Source organism: Nannospalax galili, unplaced genomic scaffold, assembly GCF_000622305.1.
Source record: "Nannospalax galili isolate Female #2095 unplaced genomic scaffold, S.galili_v1.0 scaffold205, whole genome shotgun sequence".
NCBI classification, from domain to species: Eukaryota; Metazoa; Chordata; class Mammalia; order Rodentia; family Spalacidae; genus Nannospalax; species Nannospalax galili.
The window spans coordinates 2,404,721-2,432,424 of record NW_008353921.1 but is presented as its reverse complement, the minus strand read 5'-3'; the positions used below and the strand labels follow the sequence as shown (position 1 = coordinate 2,432,424).

Genomic DNA, 27,704 nt, shown 5'->3' with positions numbered 1-27,704 from the left:
CTGCTATTCTAAATGGAAGAAGCTAGCACACACGCACACACACACACACACACACACACACACACACACGATTCAAAAGTAGGGCATTACCTGAATATTGGATGGTGTTTAGGCAACAAAACCCAATAACAAATATCCAATACACCCAATACTACCCACAACAAAGACACCATCAACATAGAACAGTGAGAAATTCCAGGTAATATAGACTTGTTACATCTCATTATTTTACACATTGAAATCAAAATCCAGATGCCAGGTGGCCCTTGATCGAGTGTTGGTTGCCTACCAGCATTCTCGCCTTTTCCCTTGGCATTGGAACTTCTTTGCTATAAGAAGTGGCTTGTGCCCAGGCAGGCTCCATCCAGTAGGACTGGGGGGTTATGACATGTTAGCAGAAGACATTGAATTTAGCTTCCAGAAACTCTTTAACAGTACCCTTTTAGGACTCCTGATTGCCCTGTCCCTCCTTTTCTCTTGCTTAGGACACAGGCATCTAGAGGACCAGGAACCATCGGGTGACAATGTAACCCTGATGTTGGAAGCTGTTATGGTTTGGATCTGAATTGTTTTCTGAAGGTTCACGTGTCTAGCTGACAGGGCCTTGGGAAAACGATTAGATCACCAAGGTTTAGGCTTCATCAATAGATTAATCCATTCATGGGTTCATAATTTCCTGGAATTGGGAGGTGATGGAAACTATAAGGTGGGGCAACTTGGAGGAGTTCCTTAGGGGCATAACTCTGAAAGGGGTATCCTGATTCCAGCCCATTCTGCTGTCTCTGCTTAAGGTAAGCAGCTTTCCTCTGCCACATCCTTCCACCAAGATGTTTCAGCTTTAACTCAGGGCTGTAGCAATGGAGCCAGCCAAGCATGAACTCAAACCTCTGAAACTGAACCAAAATAAACCTTCCCTCTTTCCATTGCTTTTCTTGGGTATTTCTGTCACAGCAGCAGCAACATCAACAGAAAGCCTAACACAGAAGCTGTAGGTCAAGAAGAGCAAAGCAGAACTACACAGAGTTCTGAGTACCTGACAACCTGCCCTGCTAGCCTGGATTCCACACTGTCCTTTCATGTGATGGAAAACACTTCTGAGTCATCAGACTCAGTGTATCTTACTGGCATGGAAGGTAGTCCCTGCAGGTACCAGCTGGTCTTGGTGGCTTCAGTCTTGCTTGTCTCCAATCAGTCCAAGATGTCATCATCCTCCGGTGCATAGGAAAAGCCCAGGAATGCACTTGAGGTCCCAGAACTGCTGGCCACAGTGTCAGGGGTGCAGCCAATAGACTTGGATACAGCTTCCTGTGTGAACTCTGGGTCAAAGTGTTTCAAATCAGCAGGTCCTTCCTGTCAGAAGTCAAGGATGAGAAGAGGGCACTGGGGTCAGAGCTGCCAAAGGACCCCCGAGCCTGGGAGAGCAATGTCAGGTCTTCCCCCTGAGTGCCTCATGGTCATTCATATTTAACACTGATAAGTCAGTTGGCCAATGTATTCTTCCCAAGTGCTTCCAGGTACTGTTGGTGACACTAGGGATGTGGGAGGACAAAGCAGAGCAAGCCTCAATTTTCAAAGACCCTACATTATGTAGGAGGAGGCAGGAAGGCCTGTAAGCGTGTACACAAGTACATTATTTAGAGCACTGGTGAGCCCTAGGTGATAGAGCAAAATGGGGTAAAATGATAGGGCGGCTGGGAATGCTGTGGCTAGTTCAGAGGAAGACCTAGATGGGAATCGAAGTGACCACAGGCCAGGCCTAGGAGCCTGCACCTTTAATCCCAGCCCTGGGGAGGCAGAGGCAGGTGGATCTCTGCCAGATTGAGGCCACCCTTGTTCATATTGTGACTTCCAGGTGGGCTGTAACTAGGGAGACCCTGTCAAACAACCAACAAAAAGAAAAAATGACCACAGATAAACTGAGAACAGTGATGCAAGTCTGTAATCCTAACACTTAGGAGGTGGGAGCAGGAGGATGAGAACTTCAAGATCATCCTCAGCTGCATAGTTAGTTCAAGGTTAGCAAGGAATACATAAGACACCCCACCACCTTTTAATTTTTTTCAGACTTTTTTGAGACAGGATCTTCCTATAGCCACAACGGGCCTGAAACTTGCTATGTAGACCAGACTGCAATCTTACAAAGATCTGCCTCCCAAGTGCTGGGATCAAAGGCGTGTGCCACCATGCCCGGCAGGATCCCACCTTTTTTTCTTAAAGCAGTGATAACAGATTGTCCATCTTCCATCCAGAAGTAGAATCTGTTTCTCTTTAATCTTTTTTTTTTTTTTTTTTTTTTGAGATAGGGTTTCCTTGTAGCCCCAGCTGTCCTGGATTCACCATGGAAACCAGGCTGGCCTTGAACTCATGGAGAGGCCTGCCTCTGCCTCCTGAGTGCTGGGATTAAAGGTGTGTGCTACCATGCCCGGCCTCTCCTTAATCTTCTTAATATGAGCTAACCATGTGACTTTCTTAGGCTGATTAGACATTTCTAAATATCCAAGCAAGGGCTTGAAAAATGCACTTTGGCGGTTGTCTGTTATGCAGTGGTAAATAATCTGAGGGCACTGTGTGCACAAGCTTAGAGGGGGTGGAGGTTAAGAGGTCTCAGGAAGAAAACGTCAGGTAATTCTAGAACATTAGCTATCTGCTTTCTTGCTGCTAACCATGGACCTGAGAGAGCTCCACACAGAACAGGTGGCCTGGCCCACACTGAAAAATCCACAGAATCCAAATAAATCACAAAATCCAAATAAAAGATTGTTGTTCAGGAGCTGGAGAGATGGCTCAGCAGTTAAGAGCCCTTACTGCTCTTGGAGAGGACCCAAGTTTGGTTCTCAGCATCTGGGAGTCTCTCACAAGTGCCTGTAACCCCAGCTGCAGCAAATCCAATGCCCTCTTCTCCTGTGCATGTACACACACACACACACACACACACACAATTTTTTTAAATCAAAAAATTTGCTGTTTTAAGCCTCCTACTTTAGGAGTAATTTGTTTGTTATACAACAGGAACTAACAAGTACTAGCCTTTCTGCAGAGGAAAAGATAATGCTCTGGGTTTTACGACATAAATAGGTGATCAAGTGGTAGAGGGCTGGGGAACCAAACAATCCATGGCTTTTAGCTTTTCAGAAAGGCCTTAGGGTGCAGTGGTCCCAGCCCAAGGCTCAGAGTTCCATGACCAGGCTATCTTGTGCTTAGCCTCGTTAGTTGCGTAACCTTAAAAACCAAGTATTTCCAGGTTTCACAAAGGAAAGATGTAGCATTAAAGAAACTCATTCAAGGTCTCCTAAGTCAGAGTGGCAGAACCAGGAACCCTCCCAGTGTATCTCAACATCCACCACATACTGCTACATTACACTGCATCCCTTCTCGGGATTTTGAGCAGATTCTCTCTTGTGAACCAAAGTTCCTGAAAAGAGCAATACTTTCCACTGAACTTTTTGCAAGGCTGATTGACTGATTAGGACTTCAGCGATTGGGGAAAGGTTAGACTGTTGCAGGTCAGTTTATCTTGAGCTACCTTTACCTCCCCTCTCCTCATACCTTAGTAGCCATTCCTTGCCCATTCTGTGTCTGACCTAACATCCTTATAACTAACAAACCTTTTGGAATGTACCAACAAACTACAGAAGGTTAAGAATGTCACCTGATAGCATCTGAGACTTATAGCTGTTTTCCCCACTTTACCAGCCGATCTAATGTTTCCACTAATGTATTTGAAAAGTGCTTTGATTTATGATTTTCCTTGTTCTGTTACTTTAAACACTTAATCCAATTGTTACCAGGTTGGAACATGGAATTTGAGGTAACCTAACTCTGTTTCCAGTTACGGTCACTCATAACTGGCTATAGAAAAAAACCATCTCTCATTCCCTTTGAGGTGAGAGTTACATATTGACACTCTCCATATTTTAACACTACTATCTTTACTGTCTTTTTAAAGCCCAAGTAAAAAAGAACTGGGTTGTAGCTTGAGTGCTAGAGCACTGCTTAGCATGTATGAGGCTGTCAGTTCCATCCCCAACACCACAAAAAAATAGAATCCCAAGAAGAAACATTTTGGGCTCCTGGACTGCATGTACCCTATCTGGCCATTGTCACCAAGAATCTGATGTTTGAACCTGGTCCCAAGTGAGCAGCGGTTTCAGCTGGCTAACAGCCTTGTGTGAACCCTTGAACCTTCAGTCTTTCTTTGAGTCAAGTGAGTGATAAGCTAAACTTGTCAGAAGTGGAGAAGTTTGACAAATCAGAATTGAAGAAAACTCATAAGAAGAAAAAAGGAGCAAAAACAACAAAACTTCCATCAAATGAAACTATCCAGCAGAAAAAAAGAGTGTTCAAACATTATAAAATGAAGATTTCTTTCAAGGGCAAAATTCAAAATTGCCTGAGACTCTTGATTTTAGGCTTGTTTTTGTTTTGTTTTTAAAATTTTATTTATTTTTATTTTATGTGTATGCGTGTGTTGCCTGCATGTAGGTAAGTGCACCCGTGTCATGCAATGCCCGCGGAGGTCAGAAGAGGCTGTCAGATCCCCTGGGACTGGACTTACACACAGTTTTTAGCTGCCATGTGGGTGCTGGGATTCGAACCCGGGTCTTCTGCAAAAACAACCAGTGTTCTTAACTGCTGAGCCATCTCTTCAGCCCCTTAGGCTTGTTTTTTTTTTAACCTGTGCATTTGTGATTACTGATGGCTCCTACCTACACAGCCTGGCTAAGAGGTCAGCAGTAGCCAGTGTTACTTAAATTTATTTTTAAACTTACCACTTGTGTGTAAAACCCACCGTCAGTCATCTCACCATTGATGGCCTTGAAGCAGGCAGTCCCTGCACCTGCTGCAAAGCAAGCAAACTTCAGCCTAGTGAGTGCCTCCATTGCTTCATTATCTTTAGGAAAGTGCACACTTCTGCAGTTCTTCAGAGTCACTCATTTCTAATGTGGCATTAAATATAAACACACACACATACACACAAGAATCTGGTGCTAGCTGGCCATAGTAGCTCTCTCTTGTAAACTCGGGAAGCTGAAGCAGGTGGATCACCATGAGTTGGAGACCAGCCAGGGCTACATGGTGAAACAGTGAGTTTCAGAATATCCTGGACTACAGAATGAGTGCCATCTCAGAAAGAAAAAAGAATCCAGTGGGAAAGACACATGCATAGGTCATTCTCCAGTGGGGGAAAGTGAGGCATGAATGAACTCTGGGTGTTCCGAGGTGGAAGGAAGCCTGCCACCAGTGGCTTCCCTTGAGGGCTGAGAGGCCAAGCCACTTCCCCTCCGCTGCTTTCAACTTTTCCATTTTACATGCTTTTCACAAGAAACTTCTATCTTTATCAGGAAAAGTTCTAAAAATATGTCTACTGAGCATGGTTCTGCTCAGGTAAACCACATGACACAAAACACTTTAAAAACTGTAAGAGCAAGCTGGGTGTGGTGGGCATGCCTTTAATCCCAGCACATGGGAGGCAGAGGCAGGCAGATCTCTGTGAGTTCAAAGCCAGCCTGGTCTATATAATGAGTTACAGACCAGCTGGGGATACAGGGAGACCCTGTCTCAAAAAGAAAAAACTGTAGGAGTACTGGGTGAGGTGACCCATGCCTGTAATCCCAGCATCCAGGAGGCTGCATGGAGAGTCTTGAGTTCAAGGCCAGACTGGGCTATATAGAAAGGTCATGTCTCAAAAGCAACTGTAGTGGCTCTGATGCACAGGAGAGGGGTGGTGACAACTTGTGGGGCTAGAGAGGAAGGAGCCACCACCCCCTAAGACTGAGCTAGCAGTCAGGACCTAGGATGGCCAGGACTAGTTCTTATTCTTGTAGCCTTAGATGAATCCTTGAGACTCTTGTACCCTTAGCTTCCCTACCTGTATGAACAGAGTTGTCCATCCCTCCAATCTCCCACCAGCCCTGGGAATCCAAAAGCCCAAATCTAGAAAGAACCCTGTGACTTCTTACCACGTTTGGGTTGAAGGGTGGAGTCAGCCTCTTGTGGTACAGGTCATCCCAGTTTATGGGACTGAAGAACATGTGGTTCTTTATCTCAAGCTGCAGGAAGAAGATCCTGGTCAGAAGCAGCCCTCCCCATGGCTGCTCCATCAACTGTCCAAGCCTTTGCAGTTCTGGCTGGTTTTCGGAAACCAGAAAGCACTGTGCTACCAGATTTCTTACTTCCCATGTCATCTGAACCCAAACCCTTCCCATAACACAGGTACCTTCTACAGCTGCATCTCAAGAACCCACACTGTGTCAGGTTATGGAGACATGCCTGTAAGCAGGACCACAGAACTAGTTATGGAGAGAGAAGGAATATGGGGGTTTGGTGACACAGTCCCTAACATATCTGGACATCCAGAGTCTTCCACAATGTAATCCAGAGAAGCAATAAACTCACCAAGGAAGCTATGAGAAATAAAGTCTCAAGGAAAGCTGCAGCTTTTCAAAGACCAGCAGTGAAGTGTGGGCCCTGGGCACTTTCTTAATGGAAATCCACCTTGATACCTACTTCCTCCCCTCCCAGCAGGAGCATCCCTCTGTTTCTCACTGAACAATTCTCCAGCTCCTTGCATCAGAGCTGCCCTCTGGGTTATTCAAGAGACTCCCGGGTGCTCTTTTGTGCCCTTAGATTAGATTTCTCTGAATACATCATCTCAAAAGTCGTGGGCTTGTTTTAAGATTCAGACTTGTTTGAAAAGGCAGGATGTGCTCTGTCTTCTCTGCCCTCCTGCCTTGGCCCCCTCACCTGAAAAAGTATGCCTGCTCCATCTCTACCCACTCCTTGGTGCAGAGCACCTCTCAGCTAGAGTCAACCTCTATCTGCAAAGGTGTCTGCAACCAGGGACATTGGCAGATGAGAGCCTCAGCAGCTTGGCAGTCCCACGTCCTGACCTCACTCATCCCTAGCTGTAGCTTCCAAACCAGAGTCATTTCCAGAGACATCAATACAGCAGCCAGGTTCATTGGGGCTGGGGCTGCCACCACTGGGGTGGCTGGCTCTGGGGCTAGGATTGGGACTGTGTTTGGGAGCCTTGTCATTGGTTATGCCAGGAACCCATCTCTGCAGCAACAGCTCTTCTATGCAATTCTGGGCTGTGCCCTCTTGGAGGCCGTGGGACTCTTTTCCCTGATGGTGGCCTTTCTCATCCTCTTCCCCAAGTGAAACAGCTGTCTCCACCTCCCATAGTTCTTTCTCCCATGTCTCATCTGCCCTGTATGTTCTTTTTCCAGTACCTCCCCAGGAAGTCCAGGGAAAGTAGTTGGCTTGGGGTTTGACAGAGGGAAGATAAATGAATACTGTATTAAAAGGGAAAAAAATAAGGGCAGGATGTGTCTTCACAGAAACCTGTATGTTTATTTATTTATTTATTTATTTATTTATTTATTTATTTGTCTTTTTGAGACAGGGTCTCCCTGTAGCCCCAGCTGGCCTGGAACTCACTATATAGACCAAGCTGGGCTTGAACTCACAGAAATTAGCCTGCCTCTGCCTCCTGAGTGGTAGGACTAAAGGCATGGGCCACCACACCCAGCTAGAAGCCTGTATCTTCAATCTAGCTGAGTGGTAAGTAAACAAATGCCTCAGCTCTGTCACACTTCACAGTATCTGGCGTAGAGGGCTTTTAGCATCATGCTTACAAACCGTTGCTTTATGCCTCACAGGGGTCTAAATGCTGTGCTATCCACAGGAAGGGGGAAGCAGTCCTGGAACTGAGGGCCATCTGGACTACAGCCTTACTTTTGTAAATCCAAATGATTATTTCACAGTGTCTCCCTATGTAGCCCCGGCAGACCTACAACTCTCTTTGTTGACCAGGCTGGCCTTGAACTCAAGGAGATCCAACTGCTTCTGCCTCCTGAGTTCTGGGATCAAAGGGTGTGTGCACCAAACCTAACCCAATCTTTATATTTAGTGTGTGTGTGTGTGTGTGTGTGTGTGTGTGTGTGTGTGTACTTGCACACACACAAATATACGCACACAGATACACACACACTTGCCATGGTACACACATGGAGGTCAGAGGACAACTTTCAGGAGGAAGTCGGCACTGTCCTTCCACCATATGGGGCTTGAGGATGGAACTCAGGCTGTCAGGTTTGGCAGCGGTCACCTTTACCAGCTGAGCCATCCCACCAGCCCATGCTGGGGAACAGACTGAGTTCTATGAATTACTTATCTCTGTATCTGAATGCATAACTTAACCATGTCTAGCCAGGTGTCTGGCAAGGTGAATTGCTCAGATATTTGTGAAAAGCAAGTCCTAGCCACTCTGCACAGAAGCCAGAGGAAACTTCTAAAAACTTAGATCACACCACTCCTCTAACACACACTCTTCCTGCCATTCTCCTCCATGTTCACCACAGGACATTTGCACATGCTGTGTCCTATGTTTGGGGAGGCTTCACCCAGTTCCTTGCATAGCCTCTTTCAAGTTCACCTTGTCACCTCTGAGAGACCTTGCCTGGCCATGCCAGTGTGAAACAGCCCCCTTACAACAAGACTCTTACTATCTTTGTCTGCTTGTCCTTCATTTCCTTCCTGACTTTTGTTACACTTGGTGATAATTGTACAGAATGCTTGTTTGTTTGAGAAAGGGTCTCCTCATAGCCCCAGCTGGCCTGTAACCCACCACGTAGATCAATCTGACCTCAAACTCACAGAGATCTGCCCATCTCACCTCCCAAGTGTTGGGATTAAAGGTGTGCGCTACCACGCTGAGCTTCCGAATCTTTGGTTTTTGTCAGCTCTTCTTACCCCCTGAGCTTAATGAGGGCAGAGACTAGGTTTTTAAACCTGTAGCACCTAACTCAGTGCTGGCACATAGTAGGCACTCAGCAAATACTGGTTGGCTAAAAGAACTGTTTTGTAGAAACTAGTCAGAAGCTGAGGAGACGACTCAGTTGGTAAAGTGCTTGCTGGGCAAACATGAGGACCTGTGTTTGAATCACCAGCACCTTTGTAAAAGCCAAGCACAGAGGCAAATGTCTGTAATCCCAGCACTGGGGAGGCAGAGACGGGAATTCCCCAGGGCTCACCACCATAAACTGGACAGAGATTGAGGAAGGCACCTGATATCAACCTCTGGCCTCCACAAACCTGCACACATATGCTTGTGCACCTGCATGTACATGTGCACACAACCAGTATATACACATACACAACCACACATAGAAAAAGAAAGAAGGGAAGAAAGAAAAAAAAAAGAAAACAAAAGAGGAAATTGTTCCAGATGAATGCACTAGCAGCTCCTGGCCTTAGAGGGCAGCAGAAGGCAGGGCAACTTGAGGTGCTAATGAGCTGCCTCTGTGGAAAGTTGAGAGGCTCACAAGGGGCCAGTGCTCTGCTGCGGGTCACCTACAAAGTCTTCCTTGGAGCCCAGTCGCTGCCTCTGGTCCTTGTGGAGAAGGCCTTGCAGAAGGTCACAGGCGGCTACTGTCCGGCCTCCGGGGATCTGCAGCGGTTGGTGCAAGATGTTCTCATACATCTGGGCCACATCTTGACTGAAGAAGGGAGGCTAGAAAAGGGGGAGAAGCTGTGGAATCAGCCATGAGACCATGGAGAGGGGCCAGTCTCAGGGAGCTGGAGCAAGTTGGGTAGCCTGGAGGATTGGCCAGGCTCACATCTAGTGCAATGGCTCTAGGGGCAGATGGGGAGAGACAGGACCTCCAGGCTTCTGGCACAGGTGAAAGGGTTGCAAGTAAAGCCACAGGCTCTGATCATCCGTGGGAGGCTCCTGTATGTCCCCAGGCATTGCTTGTCCCAGCTTGTAAACCAAGTTTTCCACTTTGGCCATCATTCCATCCAGGCCTCATAGTCATCCTCTGAGCATGGATGCCAAAAGCAGATGAGAAGACAGGCTTGGGCCATTCAAACACAGTAAGGAAGAGAGCCAGGCTCTAAACCGTATCCAGGGTCTACCCCTCCTTGGTACTCTTCTTCCTGTTCTACCCACCAGTCCTTCCCACCCCATAGAGCCTGCTTCTTCCACAGCACTGTGCAGTGCTGGAGAAGCCAGCCCAGAGGGAAGCCTGCCTCAGGCAGGGTCATGCAGGACTCCACCTAAGCAGACAGCCTGGATAGCTCCCAACCTACCAACACTGTGACCTCTTGGCCTCAGCTCCCTGTTAGTACAATAAAAGCAACTCTATACTCTGCAAAGTAAGATGTTGCAGTGTGTTATAAATTGGAAAGTGCTAAAAATAACATTATTCAAAAGAAAGAGACACGTTCTTTGTGTTCACTTTGGCCTCATCTCTTCCCAGGGCTAGAGAGAGAGCTCATTTAGCTCCCTGTGCAGAGCTAGAGTAAGCCACATAAAAGGGAGTGCATCCTTGGCTCTCCTAAGCACATGTCCCCTGTAGGTATCTCTGCCCACTCACCAGGCCATGCAGCATCTCGTAGAGGACTGCCCCTAAGCACCACCAGTCCACTGCCCGATCGTAAGGCTCTTTACGAAGCACTTCAGGAGCCAAGTACTGTTGGGGAAACACAGTTATTTGGAGACCCCCTAGCCTCAGTGTCTACATCTGTAAACAAGGCACTCAGAGGAAAAGATGGGCAGGGATTGATGCTGCTGCCCTAGTCTCATAGCTGTGCATGGGTTAATCAGCATCCTTCACCAGAGTCCTGGTTGGCGCAATGTGCTGAGGACATACAGGACTGCCCTGTACAGTTGCACTTCTGCATCACACAAGTATACCAGTCAGAGGGGTAAAGGAGCTGCAAGCAGGCGGGTAAAAGGAGCTGTGATTGACTCACCAAGCCAGAACCGTAGTTCAGAAGTACATCTGGTAACTTAAAAAACTTACTTATTTTTATTTTATGTATATGAGTGTTTTGCCTGCATGTATGTAAGTGCACCCATGCTTGCAATGCCTGTGGAGGCCAGAAGAGGGCGCCCTATATCCTGGAGCTGTAGTTATGGACATTCATTAGCGACCATGTGGGTGCTGAGAACTGAACTCGGGTCCTCTCAAGAGCAGCCAGTGCTCTTAAGTGCTGAGCCATCCCTCAAGCCCCTGGTAATTGTCTTTGCTTAAAAGGCCACTTTCAGAACCTGTCTTCTAATTTGTACAAAGCCATCTATGGGCTGAGTCCTAGGACTGCAAAAGCCCAGGGAGCACCTCACAATGCAGCGAGGGGAAGGGGTGAAGCTGAAAAACTGGTACACACTTGTTCTGGGGGCCTTAGTGCCAGGGAGAAACCAGGAGAGGGTGACACCTTACGTCATCTTGATGATGGAAGCAGGCCGTGAAGCCTTGCCTGGTTAGTACCAGGAGAGAAGCTGAAGCAGAGCTGAATTTCTCCCAGTTCTAAGGGCTTGGTGACCTCAGCCTGAGGTTCTCTGTGGCTGATGAATGTGGTCCCAGCAACAGGTAGAGCTGCCCTGAGGGACTGTGCAGGTCTTCAGAAGGGTAAAGAATCTTTGGTATGTGGGGTCTAGGTAGAGCACTTAACCTCTCAGAGCCTTGGTTTCCTTATCCATTGAATGGAGACATGATGAGGTGATGGCTGGGGAGATGACTCAGCTGGTAAAGTGCTTGCTGTAAAAGCAAGAGGACCTGAGTTTGGGTCCTCAGCAGCCATGTAAAAGCTCAGTAAGTTGGCTCACACATTACCCCTGTGATAATGAGGTTTGGTGGGGGAGGAGACAAGCAGATCCCTGGATCACTGGCCAGCCGAACCAAATCAATGAGCTTCAGGTTCAGTGAGAGACCCAGTTTCAAAGGTGGAGAGTCAAGCATGGTGGCCCATACCTTTAATCCCAGCACTCAGGAGGCAAAGGCAGGTGGATCTCTGTGAGTTTGAGGCCAGTCTGGTCTACAGAGTGAGTTCCAAGCCAGCCAGTGCTTTGTAATGAGACCCCGTCTAAATCAAAACAAAACAAAACAAGGTGGAGAGTTATTGTGGAAGACACCCAACACTGACCTCTGGCCTCCACATGTGCATACTCATATGAACAGGGACAAGTACCACACAGATACACACACAAAAGTAGGACGTAGCTAGGCATGGTGGCATATGTCTTTAATTCCAGCATTTTGGAGTCAGAGACAGGCAGCTCTCTGAGTTGAGGCCAACCTGGTCTACATATCAAGTTCCAGGTCAGCCAGGATTATATAGTGAGACCCTGCTCTCTGCCTCACCCCCAAATGGGGACATGGAGTCCTTCCTGGGTTGTTGAAGGATATGGGAACAAATATAGGTACTCCTGTCTGTGTGCCTGGCACCTCAACAGTGGCAGTCATAGAAGAAGGGATATTTTCTACAGGAGCCATGATTCCATATCCATTGCTTCCCACCACTAGCTGCACCCAAGGAAAGACTGACTCAGGCCAGCTTTATCCACTAGAGACCCAATGCACAAATAGACAATAACCCCTGACCAGAGAAGTCACCTGACCATCAGCTAACTGATACACTAGCTGGAGGAACCTATCTAAGGGTCCAGGCAGAGCTTTGCAGGCTGATGGAGAAAACAGGGTGGCTCAAGTTCTGCCATAGGCCAGATGGAGAGGACCAACCCCACTCTGCAGCCTCAGCCCTCTGCCCACATCTGGTGTCTGTCCAAGCCACAGGGGTTCCCTTCAAGTCCAAGGTCCAAGACTAGTGGGAGTTCAAGGAAAGATCTTAAACCCGGAGCCTTGGCAGGTCAGACAGACACATGAATTCCTGCTGAGACATGCAACATTTCATTTATTTTTATTGTGGTACTGGGGATTGAACTGGGGTCTCATGCATGCTAGGCAAACACTCTACCACTAATCTACATACCCAGGCCTAATTATTATAATTATTATTTTGAGTCAGGGTCTCACAATCCTCCTGCCTCATCCTTCTGAAAGCTAGGATTACTGAGTTCTACAAATTTTATCCTTCCAGGTTCTCAAGTCTGAAAGAGCATGGTAGACCTATATTTAACACTTCTAAACTGTGATCTTAATTCCTAGGCCAGGCCTTCCTGGTGCAAATGAACTTGGCCCCATGGAGTGCCATCAACACAATAGCCATAAGTGGCTATTAAACACATGAAATATTAATCCCAACCAAGATGGGCTATAAATGTAAATTACATTTACATGCTAAATTATAAGAATAAGAAAAAATCATTAGCTAGTTCAGTAATTTTTCTACTGGCCATATATTAAATGAGAATATTTGAGGTATATTGAGTTAAATAAAATGTATTGTTAAAATTAATTTCATTTGTTCTTTTTACTTTGTGTGTGTGTGTGTGTGTGTGTGTGTGTGTGTGTGGTGCTGGGGATTAGACCCAGGGCCCTGTATACATTAGACTAGTGCTCTACACTCCTAGCCCTGTCTTTTTACTTTTTCTTTTTGGTCTTTTTGAGACAGGGTCTCCCTGTAGCCCCAGCTGTCCTGAAACTTACTGTGTAGACCAGGCTGGCCTTGAACTCACAGAGATCCGCCTGCCTCTGCCTCCCGAGTGCTGGGATTAAAGGCGTGCGCCACCGCGCCCGGCCCGTCTTTTTGCTTATTTTTTTGTTCTTTTTTTTTGGACAGGGTCTTCCAGGAGCTCCAGCTGGCCTTGGACTCACTATGTAGACCAGGCTGGCCTTGAACTCACAAAGATCTGCCTGCCTCTGCCTCCCGAGTGCTGGGACTAAAGGCGTGTGCCACCATGCCCAGCTTGTCTTTTTACTTTTTAAATGTAGGTGTGAGAATTTTTAAATGGTGCATATGGATTTGTATATGTCTGTTTATTTTTGTTTGTAAGGTTCCTTGTTTGAGACACAGTTTCTTTGTAGCACCAGCTGGTCTGGTACTTGCTGTATAGACCAGACTGGCCTCAATCTCACAGAGATCTACCTTTGGAGTACTGGGATTAAAACACAAGCCACCATGCCTAGTTTTTGTTTTTTGAAACAGTCTTATATAGCCCTGGCTGACCTGGAACCTGCCATATAGGCCGGCCTCAAACTCTTAGTTCTTTTTGTTCCCACCTTCTAAGCATAGGATTACAGGCATGTCCCACAATGTCCAGCTATAATTTACCTTTCATTGGGCAGCACTACTGCAGAATTCTCCAGAGCTAACTGAATCCCAGCCACCCCAAGAGCTGGTTCCCCAGTACTCATGAGGAAACAAAGGCTCAGCCCACAGCTGGCTCAGGAAAGAACTTGGATGGATACAGCAAGGCCCCTCAACTGTAACCTGGTGACACTATGCAGGGGCAGTGTCCTGGGATAATCATGGCCTGCCTTCTCTATGGGTTTTCCACTTACCTCTGGGGTACCACAGAATGTGGATGTGGTCTCCTCCGGCTCTACACCTTCCTTGCAAAGGCCAAAATCTGTCAGCACCACATGTCCCTGTGGGTGAGAGGCAGCAGGAACAGGATGGTGATCACACTGAAAGTACTGGATATAGGGTCTGGTGAACATACACAAGATGCAGGCACCACACAGACACAGAGCTCCTGGCCTGGATGCTAGGAGACCTCAGGGCATAGGTTGGGGACAGGGCATTCCACTGTGTTCCATAGCTCATCATGACTCGGGCTCATGCCTACAACAATGGCAGCTCCAGGATGTCCTTGCTGGGTAACAATCCCTTTGATGGAGGGCTGGAGACTCAGAAAGCAAGCGCACCTGTGGCAGCTGGGATTTGGATGAAGAGGGTGGATAGATACTGAAGGGGTCTAATCAGACTCTCTGAGGAAGCTGCCATGTCCATCCCTCATTGCTGGCACAGTGCCCTGGCTCAAAGTTAAACCCTTTCCCTGGGGCAATTCACATCTAGTGACTGATCAGTGCAGGGTCATGGAGGCCCAAACTCCTGACCTCAATTTGGGACCATCCTGAAGAGCTATCCCAGCTCATCACCCCACCCCCGTGAGATCAACTGAGGCTTCACTTGCAACCACAGTGCAGTTGAGTCTCTTCCTCCACCCAGCTCTGTGTTCTTCATTCCTCTTAAAGTATCTCTTGAAAGTGCTCACCCACAAACCTGCATTTAGCTCTGCATCTCAGAGTCTGCCTCTAGGGAATCTGGAGACATGGAAGGCCTACAGATCCACTAGCTTCCACCATGCCCCACTCCTGCCCCACACAGGCCTACATACTCACATCTGCATAGACATCTGCACACTCATGTAGTCTCCTGTGCATGTGCTTGTATATACATATGCATGAGTACACATGTACACATATAAGACAGTATCTGCTACCATATGCATACATGTGCAATGCGTAAATACAATGTGCACAGACCCATGATTAGAGAGCACGCCTGTGAGCTACACACACACACACACACACACACACGCACACACACTTGCACACATACCTGGCAGTCTAAGAGAATATTCTCAGGCTTCAGGTCCCTTCAGAAAATAAGAGAAAACAGCCATTTACTGAGAAGGTGGGGGACTCGGGTCCTGGTAGGAGACCTACTCATGGAAGCTCCCACAGATGCAGAGGGAAATTCCAGGGAGGTTGGAAAGGAGGACACCCCAACTCTCCTCCAGATGGGAGTCCCCCCTCAACCAAAGGACCAAATTCTGTGGGATTTCATGGTTCACTTAATCCCTGCCTGTGGAGCAAGAAGTGCCTGGGCCTGGCTCTGAGCCACAAGCAGGTCTCACCTGTAAATGATGTTGAGAGAATGGAGGTAGCCGATGGCACTGGCCACCTCAGCAGCATAGAAGCGAGCCCTGGGCTCCAGGAACCTGTGTTCCCGCTGCAGGTGGAAGAAGAGCTAAGAGAGAGAACAGTGGGAGGTGGTTGGACTCCAGCTTCTAGAACACAGAACAGGGGCCCACAGGACCCTCAACTCTGTGCAGGAGCAAGTCACCCCATCCAACTGCTTTGTGCTTGGACCAAAATAGTGCATGTTGACCCCACCCCTCGGGGCAGTTGTGTTATCCATTCAATCAAAAGGAGCTATTAATCAGTATTAATTAAGCACTTACTGTGTTCCAGACTGCACATCAGGCCCTTTCACACCCTTACTTAATCCTCATAACCATCTCAAGCATGATGCCAGTTTCATGACAAAGGAAACTGGGAGGAGGAGGTCAGTGATTTGTCCATGGTCTCATAGCTCGGAGTTGGCAGAGCTGGGATTTAAAACTGGGTAGTTCAAGATACCTGCTTTTTTTGGAGGGGGAGGGGGCACATAGGCTCTTCCTGAAAACCCAGACTGGCCTTGAACTCACAATCCTCCTGCCTCCATATCCTGAGTGTTGGGATTACAGGTGTGTGCCACCATGTCCAGCAAAATGTGTTTTACCTCCAACCTAAGCAATGGGACAATGGTGACTGTCACACGGAACCCAGGTTAGATCCCCTGTGAGCTGATGGCCTGGTCTGCTTTGTTGGTTACAAAGCCCTCCACTTAGGGACATGCAGGACAAAAATTCCCCAGTCAGTCTCAGACTGAAAGGCATTTGGTTACAGGTCAAATTTACATTTTGCGACCTTTCTCAGGGAGACAGAGCAAAGCCCAAGAAGGAGCCCAACTTGTCCCTGGCAGGGTCAGCAGGTAGTTCAGGTCTTCATTTTTGTGATAGTGCCAGGTTATCCCTAACCTGAAGCCTGTGGTGGGAAACGGTGACCGTGCAGCTTCCAAGCATTATGTCGGGAGCGAAATAGCCCTGGTATGCACTGCGTGGCTTTGAGAAACGATTTACTACCCTGAGCTCCAGCGTCTTCAGCTACCAAATGAGTGTGTCGTAGGGATACAGTGAGATCACTCCAGAACCGGGCACACAGTGGGCACTCGAGACGGAGTGCTCCCTGCAGTAGCTGCGCGTGGGAACCTCATCACAGCCCACTCACCTCTCCCCCGTTGACATAGTCGAGCACAAAGTAGAGCTTCTCTGGGGTCTGGAAGGAGTAGCGCAGGCCCACGAGGAAGGGGTGGCGTACATTCTTCAGCAGAACGTTGCGCTCTGCCATGATGTGGTTCTGCTGTGGAGTTGCACAGACAGGATCCGCGTCACAGCCCCGCACGGCCCTTTCATCCAAGCATAACCCAGGTGAGCTCGCTGGGTACATGGGCTTGTCCAAGATTTTCTTGTGCCATAGTTGAAATGCTCACATTGGCTCCCTGCTGCCCTCCAAGCCAGGCCCTGTTTCCTGCCTAGTCCTCAGGAGTCAGTGTGCTGAGACTCACCCCCAGCCACTTCCTGTCAGTGTCGCCTCAAAGATTCTGCCCCAGGACGACAAGCAAGCATATAGGATGACAAGATGATCCAGTCCTGAGGGAAATCTCTAGGGGGAAAAAAAGCCATGCAGGGGCCTGGAGAAATGGCTCAGTGACTAAGAGCACTGACTGCTACTGCACAGGACCTAACAACCATCTGTAACTAACAACCATCTGTAACTCCAGTTTCAGGAGTTACAACACCCTCTTCTGGCCTCTGTGGGCACTGCATGCATGTGATGCATATACATACATGCAGGCAAAACACGTTTTTTTTTTGACAGGGTCTCCCTTGTCCCTGCCCACCTGGAAGTCACTATGTGGATCAGGATGGCCTCGATCTCATGGAGATCCACCTGCCTCTGCCCCTTAAGGACTTTAATCCCTTAAGGATTAAAGCTGTGCACTACTACACCTGTCATACTTACACACATTTTTAAAAAACCATTTGGTGTTCATACTATGCCTTTGGCCATGCTCCTTAACCACCTGGACGTCCCATCTTCTTTTCATGTGCGTATATATGTTTGTGTATGTATGCATATGCGTGTGCAGGTGCATATGTATATGGAGGCCAGAGGTCGACATTGGGTGTCTTCCTCAGTTGCTCTCCAGCTTATTCTTTGAGACAGGGTCTTTCACTGAACCTGGAGCTCACCAATTCAGCTAGACTGGTTAGCCAGCAAGCCCTAAGGATTCTTTCTCTTCCCCTCCCCAGCACTGAGATTACAGATGTATGCTGCTGTGCCTGGACTTTTAATGTGGGTTCTAGAGGATGAAACTCAGATCCTCATACTTGTAAGCAGGCACTTCACTGACTGGACCATCTCCTTAGCCCTTGGACATCCCACCTTCTTTTCAGGCCATCAGAATGCTATTTACTCCCAAAGCCAGCTCAAGACCACCTATGCAGGAAGCCCTCCCTTTAGCATGAATCACTGTCTCCTGAGTTTCTTGACTTGAAATTCTCTGTCTTTCTAACAGTGTTGAAGGGAATCAAGTCAGCTGAAGCATCTAGAGATCCAGGCTGCCCATGGCTGGAGGGGCCTTTGGAGAGGGTATGGTGTGAGCCCACAGTGTACACGTGGGGAGCCCGACATCTAGAGAGCTGGTCTATCATGGATCCTGTGTTACCCACAGGAAGGCGGAAGCTTGCTTGTCCTCCAGAAGGCTTCCTAGTGAGGTGACTTGGCCTGACTTCCTTGAGAAAGGTCAGGGTCCTGTGCACCAGCTGGATTTCCTGTGCAATCCCCACTCAACAGAGTCCCATGGTGGATGGTCTTGGGAAGAGACTTGAGGCTGGAGATCAAGAAGCAGGAGGGGAAATGGCTGTGCCTGAGCTCTGGTACCTCTTTGTTCTTTAAGATGGACTTTTTCTGCAGCACCTTCACTGCATAGAACGCCCCATCAGACTTGTGCTTGGCCAGTAAGACCTGAGGAGAAGCATAGACACAGGGCCCTAGGGATGACTTCATTTCCCAGATGGCAAGCGAGGCCTCCAGCCTTGCCTCCATGCTAAGTTTGCAGGTATGGGAGACTTCTGTTTGCACATGTTAACTGCAGACAGCAGGTAAGAGGGGGGTCAAGAGGGGTAGGACCCAAGTCTCCAACTCTTCTTCCTCACCTTCCCATAGTTTCCTTTGCCAATGACTTTGAGGAAATCGAAGTCTGTAGGCCGGGCACTGTGGACAAGGGAGGATCAAGGATCAGCATTTGGAAGTTCAGGAAATCTGGGTGCTAAGAGCAAGCCAGGTCTCTGGTTAACATTAGAGCTGGAAAATACAAGCTGCCTTCTAGGCACCTTTCCCCTAAATAGCATCCCATCTTCCAGCCCAGAGAGGCTTAGAAGACTCAGCCTTTCCCCCTTCTCCCTGCCCCAGAGCTCACAGACCCGTTAATACCAGAGGCAATGAGGAGAGACAAGCAGGTACAGGGTACAGAGGGAAGAGTCTGTCCCATCTACCACCCCCAGCTCTGAGAAGGGCCTGAGAGTGGGGAATTACTGACAATGTAGATGTTGGGGGGGGCATGCCAGGCAGAAGGCTCAGCCTGAGCCAAGGCTGAGGAGTTAAAGAGAGACGCGGCCGAGCAGAGAGGAGGGGTGGGGATTTTGGCCCAGATGGCAAAGGTCTTGAGCACTAGACCAGAGATCTTGGATTTTAATTGCTAAAGCAAAGAGAGTCAGCCAGGTAGAAATGTTGTCTTGGAGACCAGAACTCACTTTGGGTTGGCTGATGGCCCCAGGTTGATATTCCCATTGGTTCTAGATGGCTAAAGGCATTTAAAGAGAGGTGAGTAAGATCAGCAAGTCCTTCCCTTCCTTTGGCCTAGGCCCTGATCTTGACAGCATTTCTACTGGCTTGCCTTCCTCTTTACCTTCCTGTTTTGGTTTCTTTACACTGTCTAGCCCCCTACGCCCCCCCCCATCAACCATCTACCCACTCTCCTTCTCACTTGCTTCTCCTAAAAACCTTGAGAGGTTGTCATGTTTTATACAGGAAGAAAACTGAAGCAAGAGAGGAGTTATCCAGGGCCTTATAGGCAACTAGGTTGGGATTTGAATCCATATCTTTTCATAACCAATTCCATAATTTTCCTAACCAAGTCTACTTCTTGTAGCTCTTACCAAATATCTCCTCAATTTGCCCTCTAAATGGCACACTTCTGTGAACTCACAGTAACCTGGTGGCTCCCAATCCTGGTCTAAAGCTCATGGTGCTGACCAGTAGCTCTACATATTTCCTCAGCCTTGAGAAAAAGTGAATCCTTGGTGCTGAGTGCTGGATGGGAGACCAAGAGTCACTCACCTGTGGGCTAGGGACACCAACTGGATTGGAGGCCATTCTGCAGCTATGATCAGGTGGTCTCTGGGGGTACAGGGAAGGCCAGGCATGAGGGAGCATGGCCTCCAGACATGGCACCCTGTTTCCCACCTTGAACCTCTGCCACAACCTTAATAGTTCCCACCCTAGAGGTCAACTGCACCTGAATGGATGGGATAAGAAGTGACATCTGTCTAACCCAGCCTTTCTTACCAAACAGCTCAGGAGGGATGCAGAGGGACAGTTGGGGTGGCCCCTCCCAGGGTGGGTCTTTGTAAAGGTTGGGGACAGCCAGGCCAGCAAGACCCTTGTGAGTCACAGCAGCTCCAGAACTTAAAGGTGGTGAGAGCAGGAAGGATTCTCGAAAGGCCTAAAGTGGAACACTTCCTCACACTTCTCAGTGAGGTGCCTGAGAAAAGGCTTTATGTATTTTTTTCTTTTCTTTATTTTTTTAAATACAGGGTCTTGCTCTATAGCTCTATGCTGGCCTTGAGCTTGATATAAATCCCATTTGACCTTGAACTTGAGATCCTCCTGCCTTAGCCTCCCAAATGTGGGATTACGAAAATGTGCCACCATACCTGGCTTTATAAAAGGACTTTCTAGAGTCCCAAAGTACCATACAGGTGTGTTGGCAACCCTGAATTCTTGTGGACAGTCCCAAGTTGGCTCTGTGCTGCCCATGATCTCCTTGTCATAAGGACTTTCCCCCAGTGTTCAAGAACAGTAGCTGCCCTGGGGGCTTTGAACGAGAGCTTCGGAAGTCCTGAAGTAGCCACTGACTGCTTGAGCTCAGGTAGGTAGTGGGAGTGAGCACCCGCAGCCAGTGTAAGGGGATATACAGACTCTGATTCAGGGGCTCAGAGCCTCACGGCCCCTGCACTTCCCACAGGGGCAATTGGACATTGTTTATCTCAAGAGTCCAGCTTTGGCTGCTGTGGCACCTGAGCTGCTGCTTGGCTTCTCTGAGATCATCACCCTCTCTCCAGGAGAGACCCTAGAGGCACCATCCTGTGGCGGGGTGGGACGCTGAGGACCATTCATCTAAGGACTAGGCCACCAAGCTGAGAAAGTAGCTGCAGAGGAAGAGAGGGAGGGCCCCGGCTAGGCTGATCTGAGAAGCCCAGTCCTGCCAAACTCCTGCTCAGCAGGCTACAGAATTCCAACAGAGTAAATGCAGCTTGGTCTTATCAATGGCCCCAGTCTGTGCTCCCACAGCCAGCCTGTGACACCACATATCTTCCCCAGGTTGTCTCCATGGATCCTGTGCCAGACCCTCCCTGCCCTGGTCACACATACCTATCCAGCCTGGGCAGAGGCCTCCGGGAGATGCAGCAGTTGGAGCTGAGCACAGGCTGTGGACAAGAGAGCCTCTCTCTGTTCTCTCAACAAGGGCCAAGTGTTAGTGCCTGGTGCCCCCAGCACAGAGCTCGGAACTTCCAGCAGTGGCAGCAGCGAGGGGGCTGGTGATGTCACATAGCATCCAGCAGAGCTTAAGATGGGATGAGAGACCTCTGTTTCCTTGGGTACACATCTCTCCCTGGTGCATGACAGCAGCAGCCCCAGCAGACTCTGGAGACCACTGGGCCTTGTTAGAGTGTGTATGACTGTCTGTATGCTACGTGCTAGTATTTTGTGCAGAGATGTAGTTTGGTGTGTCTCTGGTGTCAGAGTGGTTCTAGATTTTAGGTGTTTACGTCACTGTGTAGAAGAATGTGTGTGACAGCACTTATAGATGTGAGTGTATGTTCAGCATTGTTTTACTGTGTGTGTGGATATGATGTGTTTCAGTGTGTCAACGTGTAGTGTGTCAGTATGTGGGTCTGTATGAAAGCAACTACATGTCTGGAGATGAGCATGAGTGTCTAGTAATATGTGTGTTATTATGTAAATGAATGTGTACAGGTCCATTGCTATGTGTCTGTGTCTATATTAATATGCAGCATAGAATTTCACTATGTGTGCACACATGTGTGTGTGTATGAGCATGTACTCATGTATACAGGGGGCCCAACTGTAAGAACACATGATCTTAGGGGTCTACCAGGCACTATATAGAATCCTTGGTCTTAGGGGAGGCTCCGGGGACCTGGGCTGTGACCATGGAAGTCATACTGCCTGTCAAGAATCTGCAGATATTTCACAGAAGCTGGAGTTGGCTTTCAGTCCAGATGGCCTTGGTCTTTGGCTGCTGAGTACTTGGCCCCCAGAGTCTTCCCTTGTTGGCTCTTGGAGAGCTTTGAGCCACTGTCTCTAGGGCAGGCCTGATTGGCCCACAGCTCTCCTGCTGTGTAAGAACTAGGGTCCCAGGAGCACTCATTCACCAAGGCTGTGCTGCTGGGTGCAACCTTAGGCTCTTACGGGGTTCCTTACTTTATCAGGGGATCAAAGGAGTGGGCAATGCTCTAGAGAAGGAGTTGATAGTATCAACAGAGCTCCTGTCTTTCTGAAACTTTCTGAGTGGTTATATAATCACCATAAGGGAGGGATCCACAGGGTTGGAGCAGAAGAGGTAGGTTAGGGAGGGAACGAGTCCAGTGGCTTAGGCATTCTCATAGGCCCTGCAACGCAGGGGACCTGGAAGTGTTGAACCAAGAACACTGTAATAAACAGTATCAAAGCCTTTTGTTTTTCCACAAAACATAAATGTTGAACCAATATACAGGTCTGTAAGATGACATGTTGACAAAACACATACCCTGAGCAAGGACATTTCTTTTCAGTAACAAGACCCTGATGGGGGCCTTCGCTCATTAGTAGTGCTTAGAAGAGCATAACAATGGGTGCTAATACTAACCTAAGCATCCCCTACAGGGTGCCTCAGAATACCATGAGCCCTGGCGACGTCTACTCTTGACCTTGTACCCTGTCCAGACAGTCCCTCTCGCTCTCCTTTTCAGTTAGACTCCTCTGAAGAGCTGTCTGGACTCCTCACCTCTACTCCCTTTCCCTGCCACTTCTGGTCTCAGACTTCATCCCAACACTCTAAGGAATCAGTGAAAAATGGTCTCCTGTGTTACAGCCTGTGAAGGCTCCTGTGTCTTCTTCTTACTTAACCTGGTTTAGGCTTTGTGCCCTCCCTGGCACCCTCTTCCTGGCACCTTTCCTTTACCTACTTGGCTCCAGGAACTCCTGGGGTTCCTTCTGGCTCAGTCTCTTCACTGAACTCTCTTCCTCTTCTCCTTCAACTGTGGCCCAGTCCTTGAGTTTCCATTCATATTTATTCCTTATTGATATAAACTGGTTCAATGGCTTAACCCCATGTGCTTACATCCCCTCTGTCTAGAAAGCTCTTCATCCAGACATTCACATGGCTGGCTTCCACTTACATGGCAGAGGCCTCTGCTTCAGTGGCGCCTCTTGGAGAGGCTTGTGCAAATAGCAGATGACAGGTTGTCCTGGTCTATCTAGACCGTAGGGCTTCCAGTGCTAAGTCTGCACAGTCCTAAGCAAACCAGGGTGGCTGGTCCATTCCCTCCAGAGCAGCTGTCCTCTCACCCCTAGGCTTTGCAACACTCATCACTCTCTGCTCTCCCCACCACCACCATGCCTCTATTTAAGTGCTTTATTCTCTCTCTCTCTCTCTCTCTGTGTCTCTCTCTCTCTCTGTCTCTTATCTCTCTCTGTCTCTGTCTCTCTCTGTCTCTCTCTCTTTGGTTTTTCTTGAGTCAGGGTCTCCCTGCCCTGGAACTCACTATGTAGACCAGGCTAGCCTTGAACTCACAGAAATCCTTCTGCCTCTGCCTCCTGAGTGCTGGGATTAAAGGCATGCGCCACCATGCCCAGCTTTATTTTTCTCTTTGAACTAGAACATCAGCTCCATGAGGGCAAAGACTTATTCACTATTGAATCCTCAGCATCTAGCACTGACCTGGAATATGGTAGGTGTGGATAAATCATGGTACATATGGGGCTGGAGAGATGGCTCAGCGGTTAAGAGCATTGACTGCTCTTGCAGAGGACCCAGGTTTGATTCCCAGCACCCACATGGCGGCTATGAACCGTCCTTAACTCCAGTTCCAGGGGAATCAGAAGCTCTCTTCTGACCCGCGGCATTGCATGACTCACATACATGCAGGCAATACATTCATACACATAAAATAAAAATAATAAATAAAATATTTTAAAAAATCATGGTACATATACAAAATGGAAAATTATCAACCCAAACCTCTGTCTATATAAGTCTACATAAATCAAAGCAGAAGTACAAATATGATGCAATAATCATGCAAAAACAAGTTTCAAAGTGGTAGGTGCACTAGCACTACTGATTTATAAAAGTGAACGAAAGATAGTGCACGTTTGTGTGAATAGCCACAAAAGGCAGCAGGCCTTGACCAGAGGGTCTTAGATTAGATTACTTGTTCTCATTTTTATTTATTTTATGTGTATGAGTATTTTGCCTGGGTGTGTATGAGTGCACCTGTGTCGTAAAGTGCCTTTGGAGGTCAGAAGAGAGCACCAGATCCCCTGGAACTGGAGTTACAGATGGTTATTAGCCACCATATGGGTGCTGGAGACTGAACCAAGATTCTCTGCAAGAGCAATCAGTACTCTTAACAATTGAGCCATCTCTCTGACCCCAAATTTTGGACTTACTAGGTAAAATTTCTCACAATTTCGCTGTTCAGTTAACAAAGTACCAAGCCCTGGTGGGAACTTCAACATGCTCATTACCCACTCTCTCCCTGTCTCCCTTGACTAGGACCACAATCTCCCAAGTTCCTAAGATTTCTTTCTCTTGCACTAATGTTTTGTGACTTTTTGGTCCAACCTGGACATGGGTTTCCACTCCTGATTATTATTGTTCCATTTATTTATTTCTATTTATTGTGTGTGCACACCTGTGTGTGCACACATCTTGACACACCTGTGGAGGTAAAAGGACAACTTACAAGAGTCAGTTCTCTCCTTCTATCATGTGGGTCCCAGAGATTGAACTCAGGTTGGCAGGCTTGGTGGCAAGCACCTTTGACCTGCTGTGATGGTTTGAATGAGAATGTCTCCCATAGACTCCAAATGTTTGGACATTTTTGTCCCCAGTTGGTGGTGCTGTTTTAGGAGGTCTTAGAAGGTGTGGCCATACTAGAGGAAGCACATCCCTGAGGGCAGGCTTAGAGAGTTCTTAAGCCTTCTGGATCTCCTGCGCCTGCTGGAAGATGTGAGCATTTAGCTTCTGCTCCTACTCCAGCCACCTCTGCCACCATGCCTCCTCACCATGATGGACTTTTGCCCCTTTGGAACAGTAAGTTAAAATGAACTCTTCCTTTTTTAAGTTCCCTTGGTCATGGTGTTTCTATCACAGCAACAGAAAAGTAACTAATACATCTGCTGAGTTATCTCAATGACTTTTCTCCTGATCCATAGTGGCCCTTCACCCAAGTCCATCCAAGAGCCCTCAAGCCTGTCTCTCTCCTTATTTGCTGTTGCCTAGATAGACTTGCCTTCCTTTGATCCTTCACTGGGTGGGCCTGCTTCCATCTCCTTGGACCTGCACTATGGCTAGGGTAGGAGCACTACACAGTTCTCTATCTTGGGAACCTTACCCCTACCAAACTGACCTGCTTGCCCAACCCTTTCATAGTTCCTCATTTGCCTTCCCCAGAAGCTTTGCCAGGTGTATCGCCTTCTGTCATTGTAACTGGCTTCACTCCACTGTCATGTGACATTCATCTGCCTGCCCAACTCAAGGGTCTTATTTTGTTCCTACAACTTCATGGGCTAGGAACTATTATCATCCATGCCTGCTTTGTGTGTGTGTGTGTGTGTGTGTGTGTGTGTGTGTGTGTATACATGTGCTTAGTGGCTGAGATCAAACCCAAGGCCTCATGCATGATAACCAAGTACTCTACCTCTGAGCTATAGCTCCAGCCACTTCATTCTTATTTTAATTAAGAAGGAAATCAAAACACAGAGAAATGACTTGATCAAGATACCACACCAACAAATGTGATCACTAGAATTTGAACCCAGGTAGGTTAACTCAAAAGACCATGACCTGGAATTTCTGAAAGACGTTAGAAAAGAAAATGAAAGTGGGGAAGAAGTGAAGGTATGCACCAGCTAGTTAAGGAAGAAGGAATTAGGCAGCAGAGAACAGAAATTAAGCCACCAAGAAGAAATTAGGGAGTTAGGAGAAAGAGGAAAGAAACTAGGAAACAAGAAAACTAGGATGACCGGGCTGGTGGCGCACGCCTTTAATCCCAGCACTGGAGAGGCAGAGGCAGGTGGATCTCTGTGAGTTCAAGGCCAGCCTGATGTACATAGAGAGTTCCAGGTCATCCAGGGCTACATGGTGAGACCCTGTCTCAAAAAACCAAAAAGGATAAAAGGAAAATAAAAGTAGTACGGAAGAAAAAGCATAAAGGGAGGGAAAGAAGTTAAGATGGAAAAAAGGAAGGAAGGGCGAAAGAGAAAGAAAACAGTCAGAAAGGAAGTTAGCTAGGTACCTAGTCATTTGGGGCACATGAGAGCAAAGTAGGTGCTCTGCTCATCAGGGGAGGGCACCCCTCACCTGGAAACCCTGGGTCCCAGTGCAGGTCCGGGAGAGCTGCGTCCTCTCTCCGCATGGTCCTTCTGACCTGAAACCAAATCCCAACTCGCCCAGCAACTTTCCCAGGCAGGAGTGACCTGTCACCCACTCGCCTGACTCTCAAACCTGCTCAAGTTCAGCCTCCAAGTCCTGCCAGCTGGGAACTGGCTTCAGGGCTTTCCAGTTACTAATTAACCCCTGGATTGAATCACCATGGTTGCTGTACCACTGGCTCCTGGACAGCCGTGCCCTGGGGACCCTCTGAACTGTTAAAAGCTATTGAACAATTTAGGTTGTATGACCTTGGACAAGTGACTTAAGGCCTCAGACCCTCACGTGAACCATCAACGATATGTCCCCTGCCTTGGTGAAGGGTCTCCAAAGTCTCTTCCAACACTGTCATATTTCTGTTCTTGAAACAACCCCCTTCCCAAGGTGCAGCTGAAAGGCAGACTTGTCCACTTAGCTTTCTCCAATACTTTCAGTTGAATGGCTGTCCTTCTTTCCTAGAGCCTGGAGAAGGGACCATGGGAAGACCCATTTCACCCAACTCTCACCCACGGCTTTCCTGATGGCCGCTAGCCTCTGCACTCAGCACTCCTTTGATACTTCCAGGGATGGGCTTCTCACTCCTTTGGATCCCACCTCATTGTTGAACCCCTCTGGCATTCTGTTGTATTGAGCCAATACCAGCCACCCAGGGCTCATCTGCCCTGGCACTACCTTAGGAGGCGAATGACAGCACGGTGGAGACTCATGCCTTGCTCTGCCTTTTGGAGCTCTGAGGCTTAGGATCCAGGGCTCACTTTGTCTTAGCTGATGTGAACAGAAGGCTTTCTTGTGAGGAATCCAAAGCTGCCAGGCCAAGCATTCTAAGTTGGGCAGGAGCAGGTCCAGGCTACTGGATATGGACAGGTGGGAAAAGATCTGCCCAGTGACCTCTTGCAGTGGGCACCTTAGAATTGGACTTGCACTCTGCTTAAAACGGGGTCTTGTGTATCCCAGGCTGGTCTGGAACTCCCATAACTGAGTATGATGAACTTCTAAGTCTCCTGTCTCCTCCTCCTAGGACACTAGGTTTTCAGGTTGACATCACTATATCCAGATTTTATGTGGTGCTGGGGATCAAACCCAACACTTCATGCGTGCTAGGCAAGCATTCTAACAACTGGCCTACA

General features: G+C 48.1%; 1 protein-coding gene and 1 pseudogene across 3 annotated transcripts; one reads left to right on the top strand and one right to left on the bottom strand.

Moving 5' to 3' along the window:
• Nucleotides 1-193: 193 nt before the first annotated feature.
• Nucleotides 194-26,631, bottom strand: Sgk2 (serum/glucocorticoid regulated kinase 2). Of its 3 annotated transcripts, none has more exons than XM_029554990.1 (14): nucleotides 26,509-26,598; nucleotides 21,291-21,483; nucleotides 19,977-20,036; nucleotides 19,391-19,440; nucleotides 18,794-18,851; nucleotides 18,519-18,602; nucleotides 16,803-16,934; nucleotides 15,608-15,720; nucleotides 15,310-15,346; nucleotides 14,247-14,333; nucleotides 10,380-10,475; nucleotides 9,359-9,514; nucleotides 5,961-6,050; nucleotides 194-1,350 (listed from the first exon to the last, which is right to left on the bottom strand). In XM_029554990.1, exons 3-14 carry the CDS (start codon nucleotides 20,010-20,012, stop codon nucleotides 1,189-1,191), a joined length of 1,101 nt encoding a protein of 366 aa, XP_029410850.1. In that variant the 5' UTR covers nucleotides 20,013-20,036; nucleotides 21,291-21,483; nucleotides 26,509-26,598; the 3' UTR covers nucleotides 194-1,188. The 3 variants fall into 3 exon arrangements, with proteins under 3 accessions (XP_029410850.1, XP_029410851.1, XP_029410852.1); XM_029554991.1 differs by having other exon boundaries at nucleotides 16,803-16,931; XM_029554992.1 differs by lacking the exon at nucleotides 21,291-21,483 and having other exon boundaries at nucleotides 26,509-26,631.
• Nucleotides 6,703-7,161, top strand: LOC115067358 (annotated as a pseudogene).
• Nucleotides 26,632-27,704: the final 1,073 nt, after the last annotated feature.

Bases quoted from the DNA above. Each gene is read 5' to 3' on its own strand.
- Sgk2 (XM_029554992.1), bottom strand. From the start codon at position 20,012: ATGGCCTCCAATCCAGTTGGTGTCCCTAGCCCACAG. The intron at 10,476-14,246 runs GTAAGTGGAAAA...TTTCCCCAACAG, and splicing joins CATTCTGTGGTACCCCAGAG to TACTTGGCTCCTGAAGTGCT. The intron at 1,351-5,960 runs GTAAGAAGTCAC...GACTTCTGACAG, and splicing joins CACCCTTCAACCCAAACGTG to GAAGGACCTGCTGATTTGAA.